Here is a 16,989-nt window from a genome sequence, read left to right as displayed (position 1 = left end):
ATTTTCTGAAATAACATTCAATCATTCAACCCTCTATAAATAAGTAATTTCTTAACCTCTCTAGGGTCGGCGGGACGAAATCGTCCCACCTACTCAACAGCCAGTTGAATCCCGTGGCGCGTTATTCAAATACCTTAGAAATTCTATTACTTCAATTTCTCAAACATGACTATTTTACACCATTTTAAAGACAAGACTCTCGTTAATCTAACCACACTGTCCGATTTCAAAAAGGCTTTACAACGAAAGTAAAACCTTAGATTATGTCAGCAGAGTACCCAGCCAGAAATAATCAGACACCCATTTTTCAAGCTAGCATATAATGTCACATAAACCCAGAAGACAGCTAAATGCAGCACTAACCTTTGATGATCTTCATCAGATGACAACCCTAGGACATTATGTTATACAATACATGCATGTTTTGTTCAATAAAGTTCATATTTATATAAAAAACTGCTTTTTACATTAGCATGTGACGTTCAGAACTAGCATACCCTCCGCAAACTTCCGGTGAATTTACTAAATTACTCAAGATAAACGTTCACAAAAAACATAATTATTTTAAGAATTATAGATACAGAACTCCTCTATGCACTCGCTATGTCCGATTTTAAAATAGCTTTTCGGTGAAAGCACATTTTGCAATATTCTCAGTAGATAGCCCGGCATCACAGGGCTAGCCATTTAGACACCGACCAAGTTTAGCCCTGACCAAAGTCAGATTTACTATAAGAAAAATGTTATTACCTTTGCTGTCTTCGTCAGAATGCACTCCCAGGACTTCTACTTCAATAACAAATGTTGGTTTGGTCCCAAATAATCCATAGTTATATCCAAATAGCGGCGTTTTGTTCGTGCGTTCAAGACACTATCCGAAAGGGTAAATAAGGGTTACGTGCACGACGCATTTCGTGACAAAAATGTTCTAAATATTCCATTACCGTACTTCGAAGCATGTCAACCGCTGTTTAAAATCAATTTTTATGCCATTTTTCTCGTAAAAAAGCGATAATATTCCGACCGGGAAAGCGTGGTTAGGTTCACAGATGAAAGAAAATAAAACATGGGGTCGACTCGTGCACGCGCCTCAGCCCATTGTCCTCTGATAGAGCACTTGCCAAAAGCGCTAATGTGTTTCAGCCTGGGGCTAGAATTACATCATTCAGCTTTTTCCTGCCTTCTGAGAGCCTATGGGAGCCGTAGGAAGTGTCACGTTACAGCAAAGATCCTCAGTCTTCAATAAACAGAGTCAAGAAGCTCAAGGAATGGTCAGACAGGCCACTTCCTGTAAGGAATCTTCTCAGGTTTTTGCCTGCCATATGAGTTCTGTTATACTCACAGACACCATTCAAACAGTTTTAGAAACTTTAGGGTGTTTTCTATCCAAATTATATGCATATTCTAATTACTGGGCAGGAGTAGTAACCAGATTAAATCGGGTACGTTTTTTATCCGGCTGTGCAAATACTGCCCCCTATCCCCAACAGGTTAACGTAAAGACTTAAAACTCACAATTCTGTAAGAGCCTACCCCAAGGAGGATATGTGTTCACTTTCAGCTTCCTGTGTCAACCGGAAGTACCTTAAATTGGGGTCATAGGGGATGTTTTGAAGGGTTAAAAAGGTCACATCTTTCCAAAACTTCAATTGTGTGATTAGACAACCCCCTAAATTCAACCTGAAGCCTATGTGGGTTATGAATGCCTTATGAACCTGTCTTCGATGACAATTCATCAGGCCACTATGAGGTCTACCTGTGTTGATTTTAAGCTTCCTGGAGTGCTTAAATTCACCCTAAAGGTGTTTTGATGTACCAAACCTGCAGTTTGTGAAAATTAGTGCATTCAACCCTGTGTAAATCAGTCAATTCACAACATAAAGACTTTAAACTCAGGATTCTGTAAAAGCCTACCCCAATGAGGATATGTATTTACTTTTAGCTTCCTGTGTCAACCGGAAGTGCCTTAAATTGGGGTCACAGTGGCTGTTTCGAAGGGTTAAAAAAGTCACATATTTCCAAAACTTCAAATGTGTGATTAGGCAACCCTCATGAACTGTAAATCAGTCATTTATCCCATCAGATTTCCAAGACAAACTCACACACACAGCAAGGATGGAGTGACACAGTGTGGGGCTTAGAGACACACAGAGCCTGCAATAGTTACCTTCGTTCGAACTATCAAAGAACCGTCAGACCTAGTGCTCTGAAACTTTGTAAACCTGTTCTAGAGCTCAAGTTGATAATGCACTGTGAGTTATGTGGCTCTAGAAGGTTCTCAGACCAAGAAACAGCCTCGTACATTTGCAATAACTTCAATTCATTTTGACCATCACGAAAATGACGACATTTAGAAAAGTCCCAGAGTTGCAAGACTAGGTACATTGAAACTGCCTCGGCCCATAGAGACAGACCCCAACGTTTCTGTCCGATAGCTCATTCAAGGACCCCGTAGCAACACCCGGAAAATGTGGATTTTCAGCACCAATTAAGGTCATTGCTCGGGCTCCAAATGACCTATCGAGCCGAAACTTGGGATTCGGGGTCGCCTCAGCTAGGCCTACACATAATGTCAGAACTGGACCCGCAGCTAGAACGTAACTACGTGTTTTATATTTTTATTTTGGTTTAAATAGAAGGCACTGTGAATTTTGGGCCTGTTCTGAAATATGTGATAGTTGGCTTCTAAACAAGTTGGAAAAAGTGGGTGTGGTGTCAGTTTGTATCAGTTTGGTGTCAGATTGATATCTAATTGACTTATGGACGGTGACTTGCTGGCTGACTTTTCTCCATTTGCAATACGTTTAAACAGTGATAGACCATCACCAAAATGACGTTGTGAAATCAACACCAACGAGCGATGGAGAGGAACCACAATCACTGCCCGGCCATCCCGAGTTCATCAGGCCAGTCGATTTCGCATTCCTGCATTTTTTTTGAGCATGTCAAATTCATGATGGTAAATGCCCATTGAAACATGTTGCAAATGGACAGCTGTGCGCCTGGTAATTGGAACGGGTTACCAGGATAACATTTTTATAATGGTTTTAAATGCCTTTAGGGGGTGCAAGGGGTCCACGGTTGGGTAGGGAGCACCCCCCATCCATGCCCATCCGATAGGGGGCACCCCTAAAAACGACAGAGTCCCACTTCTCTCATGTCACCATCGATCGATGGAGAGGAACCACTAGCACTGCCCGGCCATCCCGAGTTCATCGGGCTAGTCAATTTTGCATTTCTGCAGTATTTTTGAGCATGTGAAATTCGTGATGTAAATGCCCATTGAAACATCTTGCAAATGGAGAGTTCATTTGCAATATGATTCAACTGTGTAAAACATCACCAAATGGACATGATGAAATCAACACAAAAAGCGATGGAGAGGAATCACAGTCACTGCCTGACCATCCCGAGTTCATCGGGCCAGTCAATTTCGCATTTCTGCAGTATTTTTGAGCATGTCAAATTCGTGATGGTAAATGCCCATTGAAATATATTGCAAATGGATAGCCGTGCACCTGGTGATTTGAATGGGTTATCAGAAGCACATTTAAAAAATTGTTTGTAATGCCTTTAGGGGGAGCAAGGGGTCTACGGTCGGGTAGGGAGCACCCCCCCACCCGTGTCCATCCAATAGGGGGCACCCCTGGTCATTTTGGACATTTTTCAAAAAATCATTAAAAAACAAGATTCCCAATTCTCCCTCATCATACATGACAAATAGACCATGTAGGTTGATTCATGGCTTAACATAGGGCTATATATCATTTGGGTAGTATAAATGCAATTTGGACATAGTTCACTGACTTTTGGGTTTGGAAACCGACTTCCTATGATCGTACATGGCAAATGGACATAACATCCTGATTTGGCACATTCAATACTTTCATATTGCATTTGGACATTTCTTATTGCATTTGGCAATGGTTCACTGACTTTTGACTTCGACTTTTGACTTCCTATGAAATCATATTGAAAATGGACAAAACACATGCCTTATGGACAAAAAATAATTATGCCAATAAAATATGACAAAAGTATGTTCATACAGTTCTTATACATGTATAATTGACCAAAAAAATCTAAAGAATTTTAAAAAACGGTCCAGAAAGCACTTTTTTAACCTGTTAGGGTATAGGGGGCAGTATTTTCACGGCTGGATAAAAAAATGTACCCGATTTAATCTGGTTACTAATCCTACCCAGTAACTAGAATATGCATATACTTATTATATATGGATAGAAAACACCCTAAAGTTTCTAAAACTGTTTGAATGGTGTCTGTGAGTATAACAGAATTCATTTGGCAGGCAAAACCCTGAGACAGATTCTGACAGGAAGTGGATACCTGATGTGTTGAATTGACTTTAACCTGTTAGGGTATAGGGGGCAGTATTTTCACGGCTGGATAAAAAAATGTACCCGATTTAATCTGGTTACTAATCCTACCCAGTAACTACAATATGCATATACTTATTATATATGGATAGAAAACACCCTAAAGTTTCAAAAACTGTTTGAATGGTGTCTGTGAGTATAACAGAACTCATTTGGCAGGCAAAACCCTGAGACAGATTCTGACAGGAAGTGGTTACCTGATGTGTTGAATTGACTTTAAGCCTATACCATTGAAAAACAAAGGGAAGGAGGAATATTTTGGCACTTCCTATTGCTTCCACAAGATGTCCCCAGCCTTTACAAAGTGTTTTGAGTCTTCTACAGTGAGATCTGACTGAAGAAGAGCGTTGGAACGGCGATGGCCCATTAGACACCTGGCGGGCGATTTGATGGTGGGTACTCTCATTCCGAAACGTTTTAAAAGAGAACCCAATGGTCCGCCTTGAATTTTATTCATCTTCTGGTTAAAAAAGGCCCTATTGATTTATGCGATACAACGTTTGACATGTTTGAACGAACGAAAATATATTTTTTCCGTTCGGGAAGTGAAGTGAAGTCCGGCTGGCTTAGATCATGTGCTACAACACGGAGGTTTTTGGACATAAATGATGAGCTTTTTTGAACAAAACTACATTCGTTATGGACCTGGGATTCTTTGGAAGTAACATCTGATGAAGAGAATCAAAGGTAATGGATTATTTACATAGTATTTTCGATTTTAGATCTCTCCAACATGGCGGTTAGTCTGTATCGCAATGCGTATTTTTCTGGCGCAGTGCTCAGATTATTGCAAAGTGTGATTTCCCAGTAAGGTTAATTTTAAATCTGGCAAGTCCATTGCGTTCAAGAGATGTAAATCTATAATTCTTTGAATGACAATATAATATTTTACCAATGTTTTCTAATATTAATTAATTATTTTGTTGTCATGACTTGACTGCCGGTATTGGAGGGAAATGATTTCCTGAACATCAACGCCATAGTAAAACGCTGTTTTTAGATATAAATATGAACTTGATAGAACTAAAAATGCATGCATTGTCTAACATAATGTCCTAGGAGTGTCATCTGATGGAGATTGTAAAAGGTTAGTGCATAATTTTAGCTGATTTTATGGTTTTGGTGACGCCTGTCTTTGAATCGACAATACACTACACACAGCTATTGTCAATGTACTCTCCTAACATAACCTAACTTTATGCTTTCCCCGTAAAACCTTTTTGAAATCGGTAAACGTGGTTAGATTAAGAAGATGTTTATCTTTCAAAGGCTGTAAGTTAGTTGTATGTTTGAGAAATTTGAATTTTGACATTTATTTGGTTTCAAATTTGCCGCTCTTGAAATGCACCTGCTGTTGATAGGGTGCGCCACGGGTGGCACGCTAACGTCCCACATAGCCCCAAGAAGTTAAGCCTATGCCATTGAAAAACAAAGGGGCTGAGGAATGTTTTGGCACTTCCTATTGCTTCCACTAGATGTCACCAGCCTTTACAAAGTGTTTTGAGTCTTATACTGTGAGATCTGACCGAACAAGAGCCATGGAACGGTGATGGCCCATTAGACACCTGGCGTGCGAGTTCATGTTGGGTACTCTCGTTCCAATACGGTTTAAAAGAGAACGCAATCGTCCGCCTTGAATTTTATTCATGTTCTGGTTAAAAAAGGCACTAATGATTTATGCGATACAACGTTTGACATGTTTGAACGAACGTAAATATATTTTTTCCGTTCGTGAAGTGAAGTGAAGTCCGGCTGGCTTAGATCATGTGCTAACAACACAGAGCTTTTTGGACATAAATGATGAGCTTTTTTGAACAAACTACATTCGTTATGGACCTGGGATTCCTGGAAGTGACATCTGATGAAGACAATCAAAAGGTAATGGATTATTTACATAGTATTTTCGATTTTAGATCTCTCCAACATGGCGGTTAGTCTGTATCGCAAAGCGTATTTTTCTGGGCTCAGTGCTCAGATTATTGCAAAGTGTGATTTCCCAGTAAGGTTATTTTTAAATCTGGCAAGTCGATTGCGTTCAAGAGATGTAAATCTATAATTCTTTGAATGACAATATAATATTTTACCAATGCTTTCTAATATTAATTAATTATTTTGTTGTCATGACTTGACTGCCGGTTATTGGAGGGAAACGATTTCCTGAACATCAACGCCATAGTAAAACGCTGTTTTTGGATATAAATATGAACTTGATAGAACTAAAAATGCATGCATTGTCTAACATAATGTCCTAGGAGTGTCATCTGATGGAGATTGTAAAAGGTTAGTGCATAATTTTAGCTGATTTTATGGTTTTGGTGACGCCTGTCTTTGAATTGACAATACATTACACACAGCTATTGTCAATGTACTCTCCTAACATAACCTAACTTTATGCTTTCGCCGTAAAACCTTTTTGAAATCGGACAACGTGGTTAGATTAAGGAGATGTTTATCTTTCAAAGGGTGTAAGTTAGTTCTATGTTTGAGAAATTTGAATTTTGACATTTATTTGCTTTCAAATTTGCCGCTCTTGAAATGCACCTGCTGTTGATAGGGTGCGCCACGGGTGGCACGCTAGCGTCCCACATAGCCCCAAGAAGTTAATGGGGTGATACGTTTTTGAAAAATATTTCAAATTTTCAAAATGTTACTCTTGGGTCATGACTTGTGTTACATTTGCAATAAGAAAATTTACGGTGGAGCGCGCTCGCCATCTATTGGATTTTTGCTGTGACACTTGGCATTTGCCATATGGCATTTTCAGTTTTGAATGAAACAACGTCCATTTGAGTGGTATTGTACATCGTGTATATGTTTCGTACGGTGCCAATAAGATCCCATTCATTTTTGCCCATTTCAGGGGGGTGTTCCCTTACTGTTTCACGGCTTCCCTTCGGGCCTCCGGAATCCGATATGGCCTCTTTCGTACCGGTTCCCCGGGCCGGGTACGGATGTGGTATTCAATGAGGGTCATGCAGCCCGGCTTCTCGGAGAAGACTGCCGTGTTCCGATCGACAAGCTCCCTGAGCTCTTGATTCTGGGCCGGGTCAAGGTCCTCATTACTCGGGACCTCCACTGGTACCGTTGGCGTCCTGGGTCCTGACCATAACACGGCCAAGGCTGTCCTCTCGTGCCACTTCTTCAACAGGTTTACGTGGAAAATCTATTGGGGTTTCCGTCTCCCCGGTTGCCGTACGCAGTAATTGACAGGTCCCAGCTTCAGTGCCATGTTGCCAGGAACTTACTTTCGGCCGTGGGGCTAGGACCAACACCCTGTCTCCCACCTGGAACTCTCTGGGCTGGGCTCCCTGATTGTAGACCTGGGTTTGGGCGCGTTGGGCCTTCTCCATATGTTCCCTCACGACTGGCCATATGGCTGTCATCCGCCCCCGTATCGTCTCCATGTGCTCTACCACGCTGCGTAAGGGGGTCGGTTGGGCTTCCCACACCTCCTTGGTGAGGTCCAGTAGGCCATGTGGCCTCCTCCCATAGAGGAGTTTGAACGGGGAAAACCCAGTGGAGGATTGGGGTACTTCTCGGATTGAGAACATTAGGTGGGGTAGTAGCTGGTCCCAGTTCTTCCCGTCCTGCTCGGTGACCTTCCGCAGCATCTGTTTGAGCATTTTATTAAAGCGCTCGATGAGCCCATCTGTCTGCGGGTGAAAAACAGAGGTCCGGACCTGCTTGATCTGCAGGAGGGCGGGACATAAACTCTGTACCTTGGTCTGTCAGGATCTCGTTCGGGATGCCCACCCGGCTAAAGAGGTGGAACAGCTCCCAGCCGATTCCCATGGACACGTCACCCGTAGGGGGATGGCCTCGGGATACCGGGTGGCATAGTCCACTATTACCAAGATGTACCTATGTCCTCATGCAGTCTTTACCAGGGGTCCCACTATGTCCATGGCGACGCGTTCAAAGGGCACTTTGATTATTGGTAGGGGGACCAGAGGGTTTCGGAAGTGGGCTTTTGGGGCAGTGAGTTGACACTCCGGGCAGCTGCGACAGTAGTCTTCCACAACCCTCCTCATCCCGGGCCAGTGGAACCGGGCGGCGATCCGTTCCCGGGTCTTCTCCATTCCCAGGTGCTCCACCAACAGGTGGGTGTGGGCCTGCTGAAGAACGGTTCCTACGTACCATCGGGGCAGCAACAATACCTCTTGAAGTTCCCCCTGTTGGCGCGACACCTGATACAAAAGGTTATTCTTAATTTGGAAATGGGGGTATCGCCAGTCACTCACCCACGGAAGTAGCTGTCCATCCACCGCTATAACTTGGGCATCGGCAGATTTCAAGTTTGGATCCTCCCACTGGGCTGTCCCGAATTGTTCCCTCAGTTGACCCCCAGCGGGGGTCTCTACTGGCCCCTCAAAATCGAGGAGGGGGAGGATGGGCTCCTCCTCCAGGGGTTCCCCAGGGGGATCGGGCTCCGGTGCCCCCTCCGCATCCGACTTCGGAGCCGTAGACACAGGCTGGTTAACTGGTTGCTTCCGGGCTGCACAGGCTATTGGTCGTCCCCGCTCTCTTCTTTGGCCTGCTCATACCTTCTTCCTCAATTCGTGCCCCCATAGGGCCGCGAACAGCGGAGAATCCCGTCCCACTAGGAGAGGTACCGGCAGCTCTGTTACTGCACCCACCATCATTTGACAGCTCCCTTGTGGTGTCACGATGTTGGTCCATATGGTGGGATACCGCTTTGTGTCCCCGTGAACACAGGAAATGGACATCTCCCCTACCCCGTTCGGTCTCCTGGTTCAGCAGGCTCGTGGTTACGAGCGTAACCATGCTTCCGGAGTCTAATAGCGCTTCCGTGTCGTGTCCGTCCACCTGCATCGACTCCTCTCGAGCCGGGCAATTCCAGGCAATGCGCCCCCAGGTGCCACCCCCAAAACACCTCCTTTGGTTTCCCTCTACCTGGGGTCATCGGTGGCGGGTCGGCCCTAACCCCGCCATCTCTCCATGGGTTTGCGGTTCTTTGGCCTGCCAACTGTCGGTTCGGGGCACACCGTGGTGGGGCTGTCCTTCCGTCCCCTCGGACGGGTCGCCGACTCGTCCTGGCTCCCACTCAGCAGTGCCTGAGTGTTCTTATGCATCTTCACTGCTTCCAGGAGGCTCTCCAAGGTCAGGGGTGCGCATAGACTCGCGGCCCTCTTCATGTCATGGGGTAGCTCCTGTAAGAAGTGATCCAGGACCACTTTGTCGAGGATGGAGAGGGTGTATACGTCCGTGAGGAGCCATGCCCTGGTGATGCGCAGTAGGTCGCTCATCTGGGCTCGGGGGGATGCGTCGGGTACGAACCTCCAGTTGTGGAACCGTTGAGCCCGATGGGCCAGGCTGTACCCATAGCAGCTGAGTATCTCCCGTTTGAGTCCGTCGTAGTTAGCCGCCTGTTTGTCATTCAGGTCCCAATACGCCTTTTGGGCATTCCCAGAGAGGAACGGTGCCAGCAGACTTGCCTTGCTTCCTACTGCTGCCTTGGCCATCCTTCCCGTAGTGCTGTCCGTTCAAACGTACAGAGGTATGTTTCGATGTCATCGTCTTCCGTTAGCTTGATTAAAAACTGGTTGGGATGTGATCCAGGAGACTCTCCTCCTTGCAGCTTCCTGACTTCCTCAATGAGGCGGACGTTTCGTAGTCGCTGTTCCTCCAGCGTTCGTTCCTGAACCGCCTGTTGTGCTTGTTGGGCCCGGACGAACTGAGCTATCAACTCGTCCATGCTGATGCTGTATAAATGTCAACCCTGATCTGACCACGTTATCAGAGTGCCCGCATTCTCCACCACTTGTGGCAGACCAGGGGGTTTGGTCAAGATGTTTACCCATATCAGACATGGACAGAGAAGGATTAGCTCAGTTTCAAGGGTGTTTATTTAAATATTAGATCAAAAAGAAAAGGATAGGTCTCCCCTATGAGACCCTCTCCGGGATACCGTCTTCTGGTATTCCGGGTCTGGCTGTATCCTATCGGGCAACCATCAACAATACCACGGGAGTCCTTTTTTCCCCCATTCCTCCTGTGTGCTGCCCTTCTGGCAGCTTTATGGGCCTTGCACAGCTGGTGAGCAATCCGCCCTTGATTACTCACCAGCTCCCAATCAGCCCCAATTAGTCCTGGCTGGAGAGCCCGTCGAGACCTGGCACGTCCAGCAGATGGAGCCATCGCCTCATGATGTATAGTCCATCTGTTACCAGGCCTCGACGAGTCTCCCCCTGGTGGCTGACCTGCTGTACGCCACAATATATATATATATATATATATATATTTATATATATGGTTTATACTCCAGACTCCGACTTACCTCGTTCTAATATTTATATATTTCTTAATTCCATTATTTTACTTTTAGATTTGTGTGTATTGTTGTGTATCGTTTGATATTACTGTACTTTTGAAGCTAGGAACACAATTTCTCTACACACACAAAACATCTGCTAAATGTGTATGCAACCAATCAAATTTGATTTGATTTGAAACAATGACGCACATACACGCGCACACACACACACACACACACACACACACACACACACACACAGACACACACACTGATGCAAAGTCCACTGTTCTTCCCAATGGGTAGGTAGGAAGAAGGACAATAGCCATTCCACTGAGTCTCTGACATTGCCATGTGCAGCTGATTGGAGGAGTGGGGCGCCACTCACTAAATGCTGGCAGCCCATAGGAGGAGGGAGGCGCCACTCACCTGGTCTCCGCTGAGGTGACACGCCGCCATGTTCTGCTCCTCAAAGGAGATGGCAGTGCGTACATACTTGAGCCAGCTCCCACCGGGCTCTGAGCCTTCGTCCAGACAGAACTTGACGTTGCCCATCTCATCCACCACCTGTTGCGACAGAGCAGATGATAACACACATACGTCAGAGGTGCACCTTTTATGCAAAGACACTGAACTGAGCCTCTATCTTCTCTAGTATGGGTGGAATACATGCTTACTAGGGTTTCATTTCTTAGTCACCGTCATACAGTATAAACATTTTCTTAATTACAATGGGCAAGCAGATAGTATCACGTCACGCGACTGTTGGATACAAAGAGGGTGGACTTTCTCAACTTTGTTTGTGTGTGTCCATATCTGTTAGTAGACAGAACATTATCTGCCAAGGGCCCCTAACCTTGTTGCTCCTCCGAGCAGCGAGAGGAAAGAGGGAAAGGAGGGGGGAGGAGGAGGGGAAGGTTGAAAACTGTGGCTTCTTTCAAAGACTTCCTTTGGCACATATTGATCACCCTTTGTAATCCCCTGGGCCATACCGAGAACGAGGGAGCGGGTTTCAGGTTACCACTTGAGAGGAGAGGAGATGGAGGAAAGGAGGAGAGGAGGAGAGGAAAGAAGAGGAGCTCATTGTGGGGCAGAAAGTAAGGGAAGAAAACAGGGGAGTCGATCGCGAGCTGCTGTGTGGTGTTCTCTAGACGAAGGTTACACCACACATACAGTACTTCAAAACTGCTGTGCCATGATTGCTGCTAAGAACACAGGACTGAGAAATTCTCCCACTAAAGAAAACGTTAAAGGTTTCTGAGGGGCCTCAACAGAGCATACGTGGTACACGTCCAATATACCGGGCATGACTGAGCTTAAACTATTACAAAACAGGTATGCCACTTTATATAATGTTTTCATAACCTACATTACTCATCTCATATGTATATACTGTACTCTATACCATCTACTGCATCTTGCCATCCTGATGTAATGTATCACTAGCCACCTTAAACAATGCTGCTTTATATGTTTTCATACCGTACAATACTCATCTCATATGTATATACTGTACTCGATACCATCTACTACAGCTTGCCTATGCCGTTCGGCCATCACTCATTTATATATTTTTATGTACATATTCGTATTCATTCCTTTACACTTGAGTGTATAAGGTAGTTGTTGTGGAATTGGTAGATTACTTGTTAGATATTACTGCATGGTCGGAACTAGAAGCACAAGCATTTCGCTACACTTGCATTAACACCTGCTAACCATGTGTATGTGACAAATAAATTTGATTTGATTTTGATTTGAACAACAACAACCAAATTCCATTGACTGAATGATACAATGACGAAGGCCTGGTGGCACTAGACAAGAACTTAAATGAGAACAAGACAATGACTCTCGCTGGTGGCAAATAAGACTATGACAGTTTATAGAGAGTGAGAGTGTCTGAATGCTCCAACGTAATCTTTACAAGGCCCCAAATGGAAAAATCAACTTGAAACAGGGAGGGACTGTCCAAAATGAAACACTCATTTTAGTTTCCAGTTGCAAAATGCTTTAAAACAAACACTTTCCGTCGCATGCCCTAATAAACACGACCCAGGTGTCTGTCCACTACTCGATGCCTTGAGAAGAACCTGGAACGAGGAGGAGGAAACCCCAAATGAGATGTGAACATCTCACAACTCTGTTCCTCCACAAATCTCTATAGAAGATCTCATTTTTCCTGGTGGAGTATTCTGGTGGAACTGATACTGTGTCGGTCGCTGGGCAGATCCTCTGGGGACCGAGACGAGACAGGGCTGGTTAGGGCTTCTCATTACTAGGTCATAATCAGCCTTCACTCAACTCAACTTCTACCACTCAAGTTCTCATCTGTTGCAACCCAGTCTCATGTTTTTAATAGTAACGTGTTGACGTCTTAAGTCATTTCAGTTAGTTGTAGGATCTACGTTTTTGCCCCAAAGAATGTGACAAAGTTACATTTTGGTCTAATCTTCCCAGTTAAATTTCATAGTTACGGTTTTAAAACGTATGCTTTGGGTTAACCTGTTTGGGATAGGGGGCAGTATTTTCACGGCCGGATAAAAAACGTACCCGATTGAATCTGGTTATTACTCCTGCCCAGAAACTAGAATATGCATATAATTAGTAGATTTGGATAGAAAACACCCGAAAGTTTCTAAAACTGTTTGAATGGTGTCTGTGAGTATAACAGAACTCATATGGCAGGCCAAAACCTGAGAAGATTCTATATGGGAAGTGCCCTCTCTGACCATTTCTTGGCCTTCTGTAGCCTCTTTATCGAAAATACAGGATCTCTGCTGTAACGTGACATTTTCTAAGGCTTTCATTGGCTCTCAGAAGGCGCCAGAACGTTGAATGATAACTCTGCAGTCTCTGGGCGAAAAACAGTAGGGGTTTTGGAGAGTGGTACTTCTGAGAACAATGACACTGGCTCGCGCGTGCATGTGATGACTCCATTTTCTTATTTCAGTGTTTGAACGGATACAACGTATCCCGGTTGGAATATTATCGCTATTTTACAAGAAAAATCTCATAAAAATTGATTTTAAACAGCGTTTGACATGCTTCGAAGTACGGTAATGGAATATTTTGAATTTTTTTGTCACGATACGCGCCGGCGTGTCACCCTTCGGATAGTGTCTTGAACGCACTTAACAAAACGGAGCTATTTGGATATAACTATGGATTATTTGGAACCAAAACAACATTGGTTGTTGAAGTAGAAGTCCTGGGAGTGCATTCTGATGAAGAACAGCAAAGGTAATCCAATTTTTCTTATAGTAAATCTGAGTTTGGTGAGTGCCAAACTTGGTGGGTGTCAAAATAGCTAGCCATGATGGCCGGGCTATCTACTCAGAATATTGCAAAGTGTGCTTTCACCGAAAAGCTATTTTAACATCGGACACCGCGATTGCATAAAGGAGTTCTGTATCTATAATTCTTAAAATAATTGTTATGTTTTTTGTCAACGTTTATCGTGAGTAATTTAGTAAATTCACCGGAAGTTTTCGGTGGGTATGCTAGTTCTGAACAAAACATGCTAATGTAAAAAGCTCTTTTTTGATATAAATATGAACTTGATTGAACAAAACATGCATGTACTGCATAACATAATGTCCTAGGAGTGTCATCTGATGAAGATCATCAAAGGTTAGTGCTGCATTTATCTGTGGTTTTGGTTTTTGTGATATATATGCTAGCTTGAAAAATGGGTGTGTGATTATTTCTGTCTGGGTACTCTCCTGACATAATCTAATGTTTTGCTTCGTTGTAAAGCCTTTTTGAAATCGGACAATGTGGTTAGATAAAGGAGAGTCTTGTCTTTAAAATGGTGTAAAATAGTCATATGTTTGAAAAATTGAAGTTTTTGCATTTTTGAGGTATTTGTAATTCGCGCCACTCTATACCATTGGATATTGGTGAGGCGTTCCGCTGTAACAAGTGTTGTTTTTGTGCTCAATGGTGGATCTATTCATAATTATTTAAGAGATAAGTATGACTTGTGATCTTAGTGCCTTGCCTCAAAATGCTCTTCTTTTCTGCCTCAGTCAAATGTCTGTGGAAGAATCAAACGTGTGGCGGAGGCACACCCCAATTTACTTTGACTTCTGCTAAAGGTCAAAACAGTCCCGCTTTTCCAAGAGAGCATTTACAGAGGCTCGTTCGATTCTGTTGCTCATAAACTCTGAATGGCCTTCTTGGTCAGGGACTGAGCGCATGCAGAAGGTCAGTTGTCGGTGGTGGTGGTGGGTGCTGTGTTTTGTGAGTAAATATGGAAATAGCAGGTCTGGTCCAAGGTGAGAAGGGCAGTTCATGTACACACACGGTTCTGATGAGCACGGTATGCTAACTAATCGTAAGCGTGCCCCAAAGTTGCAGCTGTGCCTCATACTATAGCGTTGTGTTTAGCCTGTGGGAAGCGAGAGTGTTAGGTTAGACAACTGCTAACTGGCCTGCTTGGAAATAACAAAGCCTGTTAGTGCTAGCACCTACGCTCATGTAGCATGTAACAAGTCAGGTCTTTAACGACAAGAATAACCTGTGGCTGCCTCGCATGCAAATCAATTGCCCTGATGGTGATAGTGAGCTAAGATACTGATTGTGTGAGATCTTTCCTTCCTTTCTGAAAAATGTTGTTCTTTAGTGCTTTACTGGAAACCAGACATGTTGAGTTCATAAGCTAGAACTTTTTGGGGGTCCATGTTTAAGGGATCAACTAGCCGTACTCAATGTCGTCTTGAAACCATGTTCCTTTGATACACTCTGTCTTCTACACTAAGCTCACAGAGAATGCCTCAGTCTTCTCTTCACTTTCCCCTCTGGGGTGGACAACATAGTTAAACAGTCACTCGAACAAGAGCTACTGCCACCTCCACCGTTTATGCATTAAGCAGTCCGAAATAATGTAGTCCAGGCCCTTTATTTTCTGTGTGAAAACAGTCACTGAAAAACTAACCAGGCATAGAGGTGAAATTAACTCCCCAAAAAAGCCTTGCACAGGTTCAAGTCAGAGTGCACTTGTCCCAGCACTTGTTGGGAGCTCAAACTCAGGTATTGTACATGTTTTATGAACAGATGGGGAACAGCTTTGGCCGAGGTGAGAGGTGTAGGTGGGTGGGGGGAGGGGGGAGGGGGTCGCAGAGGCGTTCCTGGCCAGACTTTGCACACTGCACACAAACGCACACACATAACCCCCCCCCCCACACTACACACACAGACCACCCCCTCACCCCCTTCCATACACACTACCCCCACACACACCTATCCTGATTCGTAAGGCCTCAAATGAGGGGCAACAGAGAGAGAAAACCCCCACTCCGGATTGTTCATTTATTTACCTTCTATTCTCCTCCTGTTGAAATCAGAGACTCACTCACTCACTCACTCACTCACTCACTCACTCACTCACTCACTCACTCACTCACTCACTCACTCACTCACTCACTCACTCACTCACTCACTCACTCACTCACTCACTCACTGGAAAAGTGGCTACGCACACGTGTCGTAAAACAGCAACCTGAACAGAGGCACACCCTACCACCTCTAGGCTAGGGTACAGCCCACGCACGGACAAGCGCACACACACTTTCCATGTTTCTCTTACTGTTTTAAGAGCTTAAATACCATGGGACTTCTCCAAAGTCTACTTAGCGGGGTTAAGAAGTGCCCTTTATTTAAGGGGCCAATTAAAGGGAGTGTGGTTGTGTGTGTGTGTGAGACGGGGGTGTCGCTGGGGACTGAGAGTGATCCCTCTCTAATCAAGGCCAGCCAGGAGAAAGAAGAAAAAGGGAAACTGAGATCAGGATTTCCCCTCAGGGCAGGGCCTTTCACACACAGTCTGCCATGTGTGTGTGTCTGTTTGTGTCTGTGTACATGCATGCGTGCATACGTGTGTATGCGTGTGCATCTGTGTGAGATACATGTGTGTGCATGTGTCCACACAAGGCCTTTCACATAGAAACAGAGTCTTATCTAGGTAATGAAAATAGGGTGATTGAAAATGTTACTTGAAATAAGAGTAGAGATCAATGAAATGTGTGGGACATACTGAAAGCCAGCACATTTCTCTTAGATTTGGGTGCTATTTAGGATAAGTATGACTTGTGATCTTAGTGCCTTGCCTCAAAGGATGAGAACACAAACCCAGCAATACAGTGTGCGTGTGTGTGTGTGTGTGTGTGTGTGTGTGTGTATGTGTTGTGAGAGAGAGTGTGACTGTCTGACTGAGTGTTGGTGTGTGTGTGTGTGTGTGTGTGTGTATGTGTGTGTGTGTGTGTGTGTATGTGTTGTGAGAGAGAGTGTGACTGTCTGACTGAGTGTTGGTGTGTGTGT

General features: G+C 44.3%; 1 protein-coding gene across 5 annotated transcripts in view; it reads right to left on the bottom strand.

Moving 5' to 3' along the window:
• The window catches only part of LOC115168976 (histone-lysine N-methyltransferase PRDM16), a 384,212-nt gene that overhangs the window by 74,169 nt on the left and 293,054 nt on the right, over positions 1 to 16,989 (bottom strand). For all 5 annotated transcript variants that reach the window (XM_029724556.1, XM_029724560.1, XM_029724561.1 and 2 more), the window contains one exon: positions 11,101 to 11,238. In XM_029724556.1, the coding sequence (XP_029580416.1) occupies positions 11,101 to 11,238 (138 nt within the window). The remainder of the gene's footprint in view (positions 1 to 11,100; positions 11,239 to 16,989) is intronic.

This window comes from Salmo trutta, chromosome 30 (assembly GCF_901001165.1).
Source record: "Salmo trutta chromosome 30, fSalTru1.1, whole genome shotgun sequence".
NCBI lineage: Eukaryota > Metazoa > Chordata > Actinopteri > Salmoniformes > Salmonidae > Salmo > Salmo trutta.
This window is presented reverse-complemented; position numbering and strand designations above follow the sequence as displayed.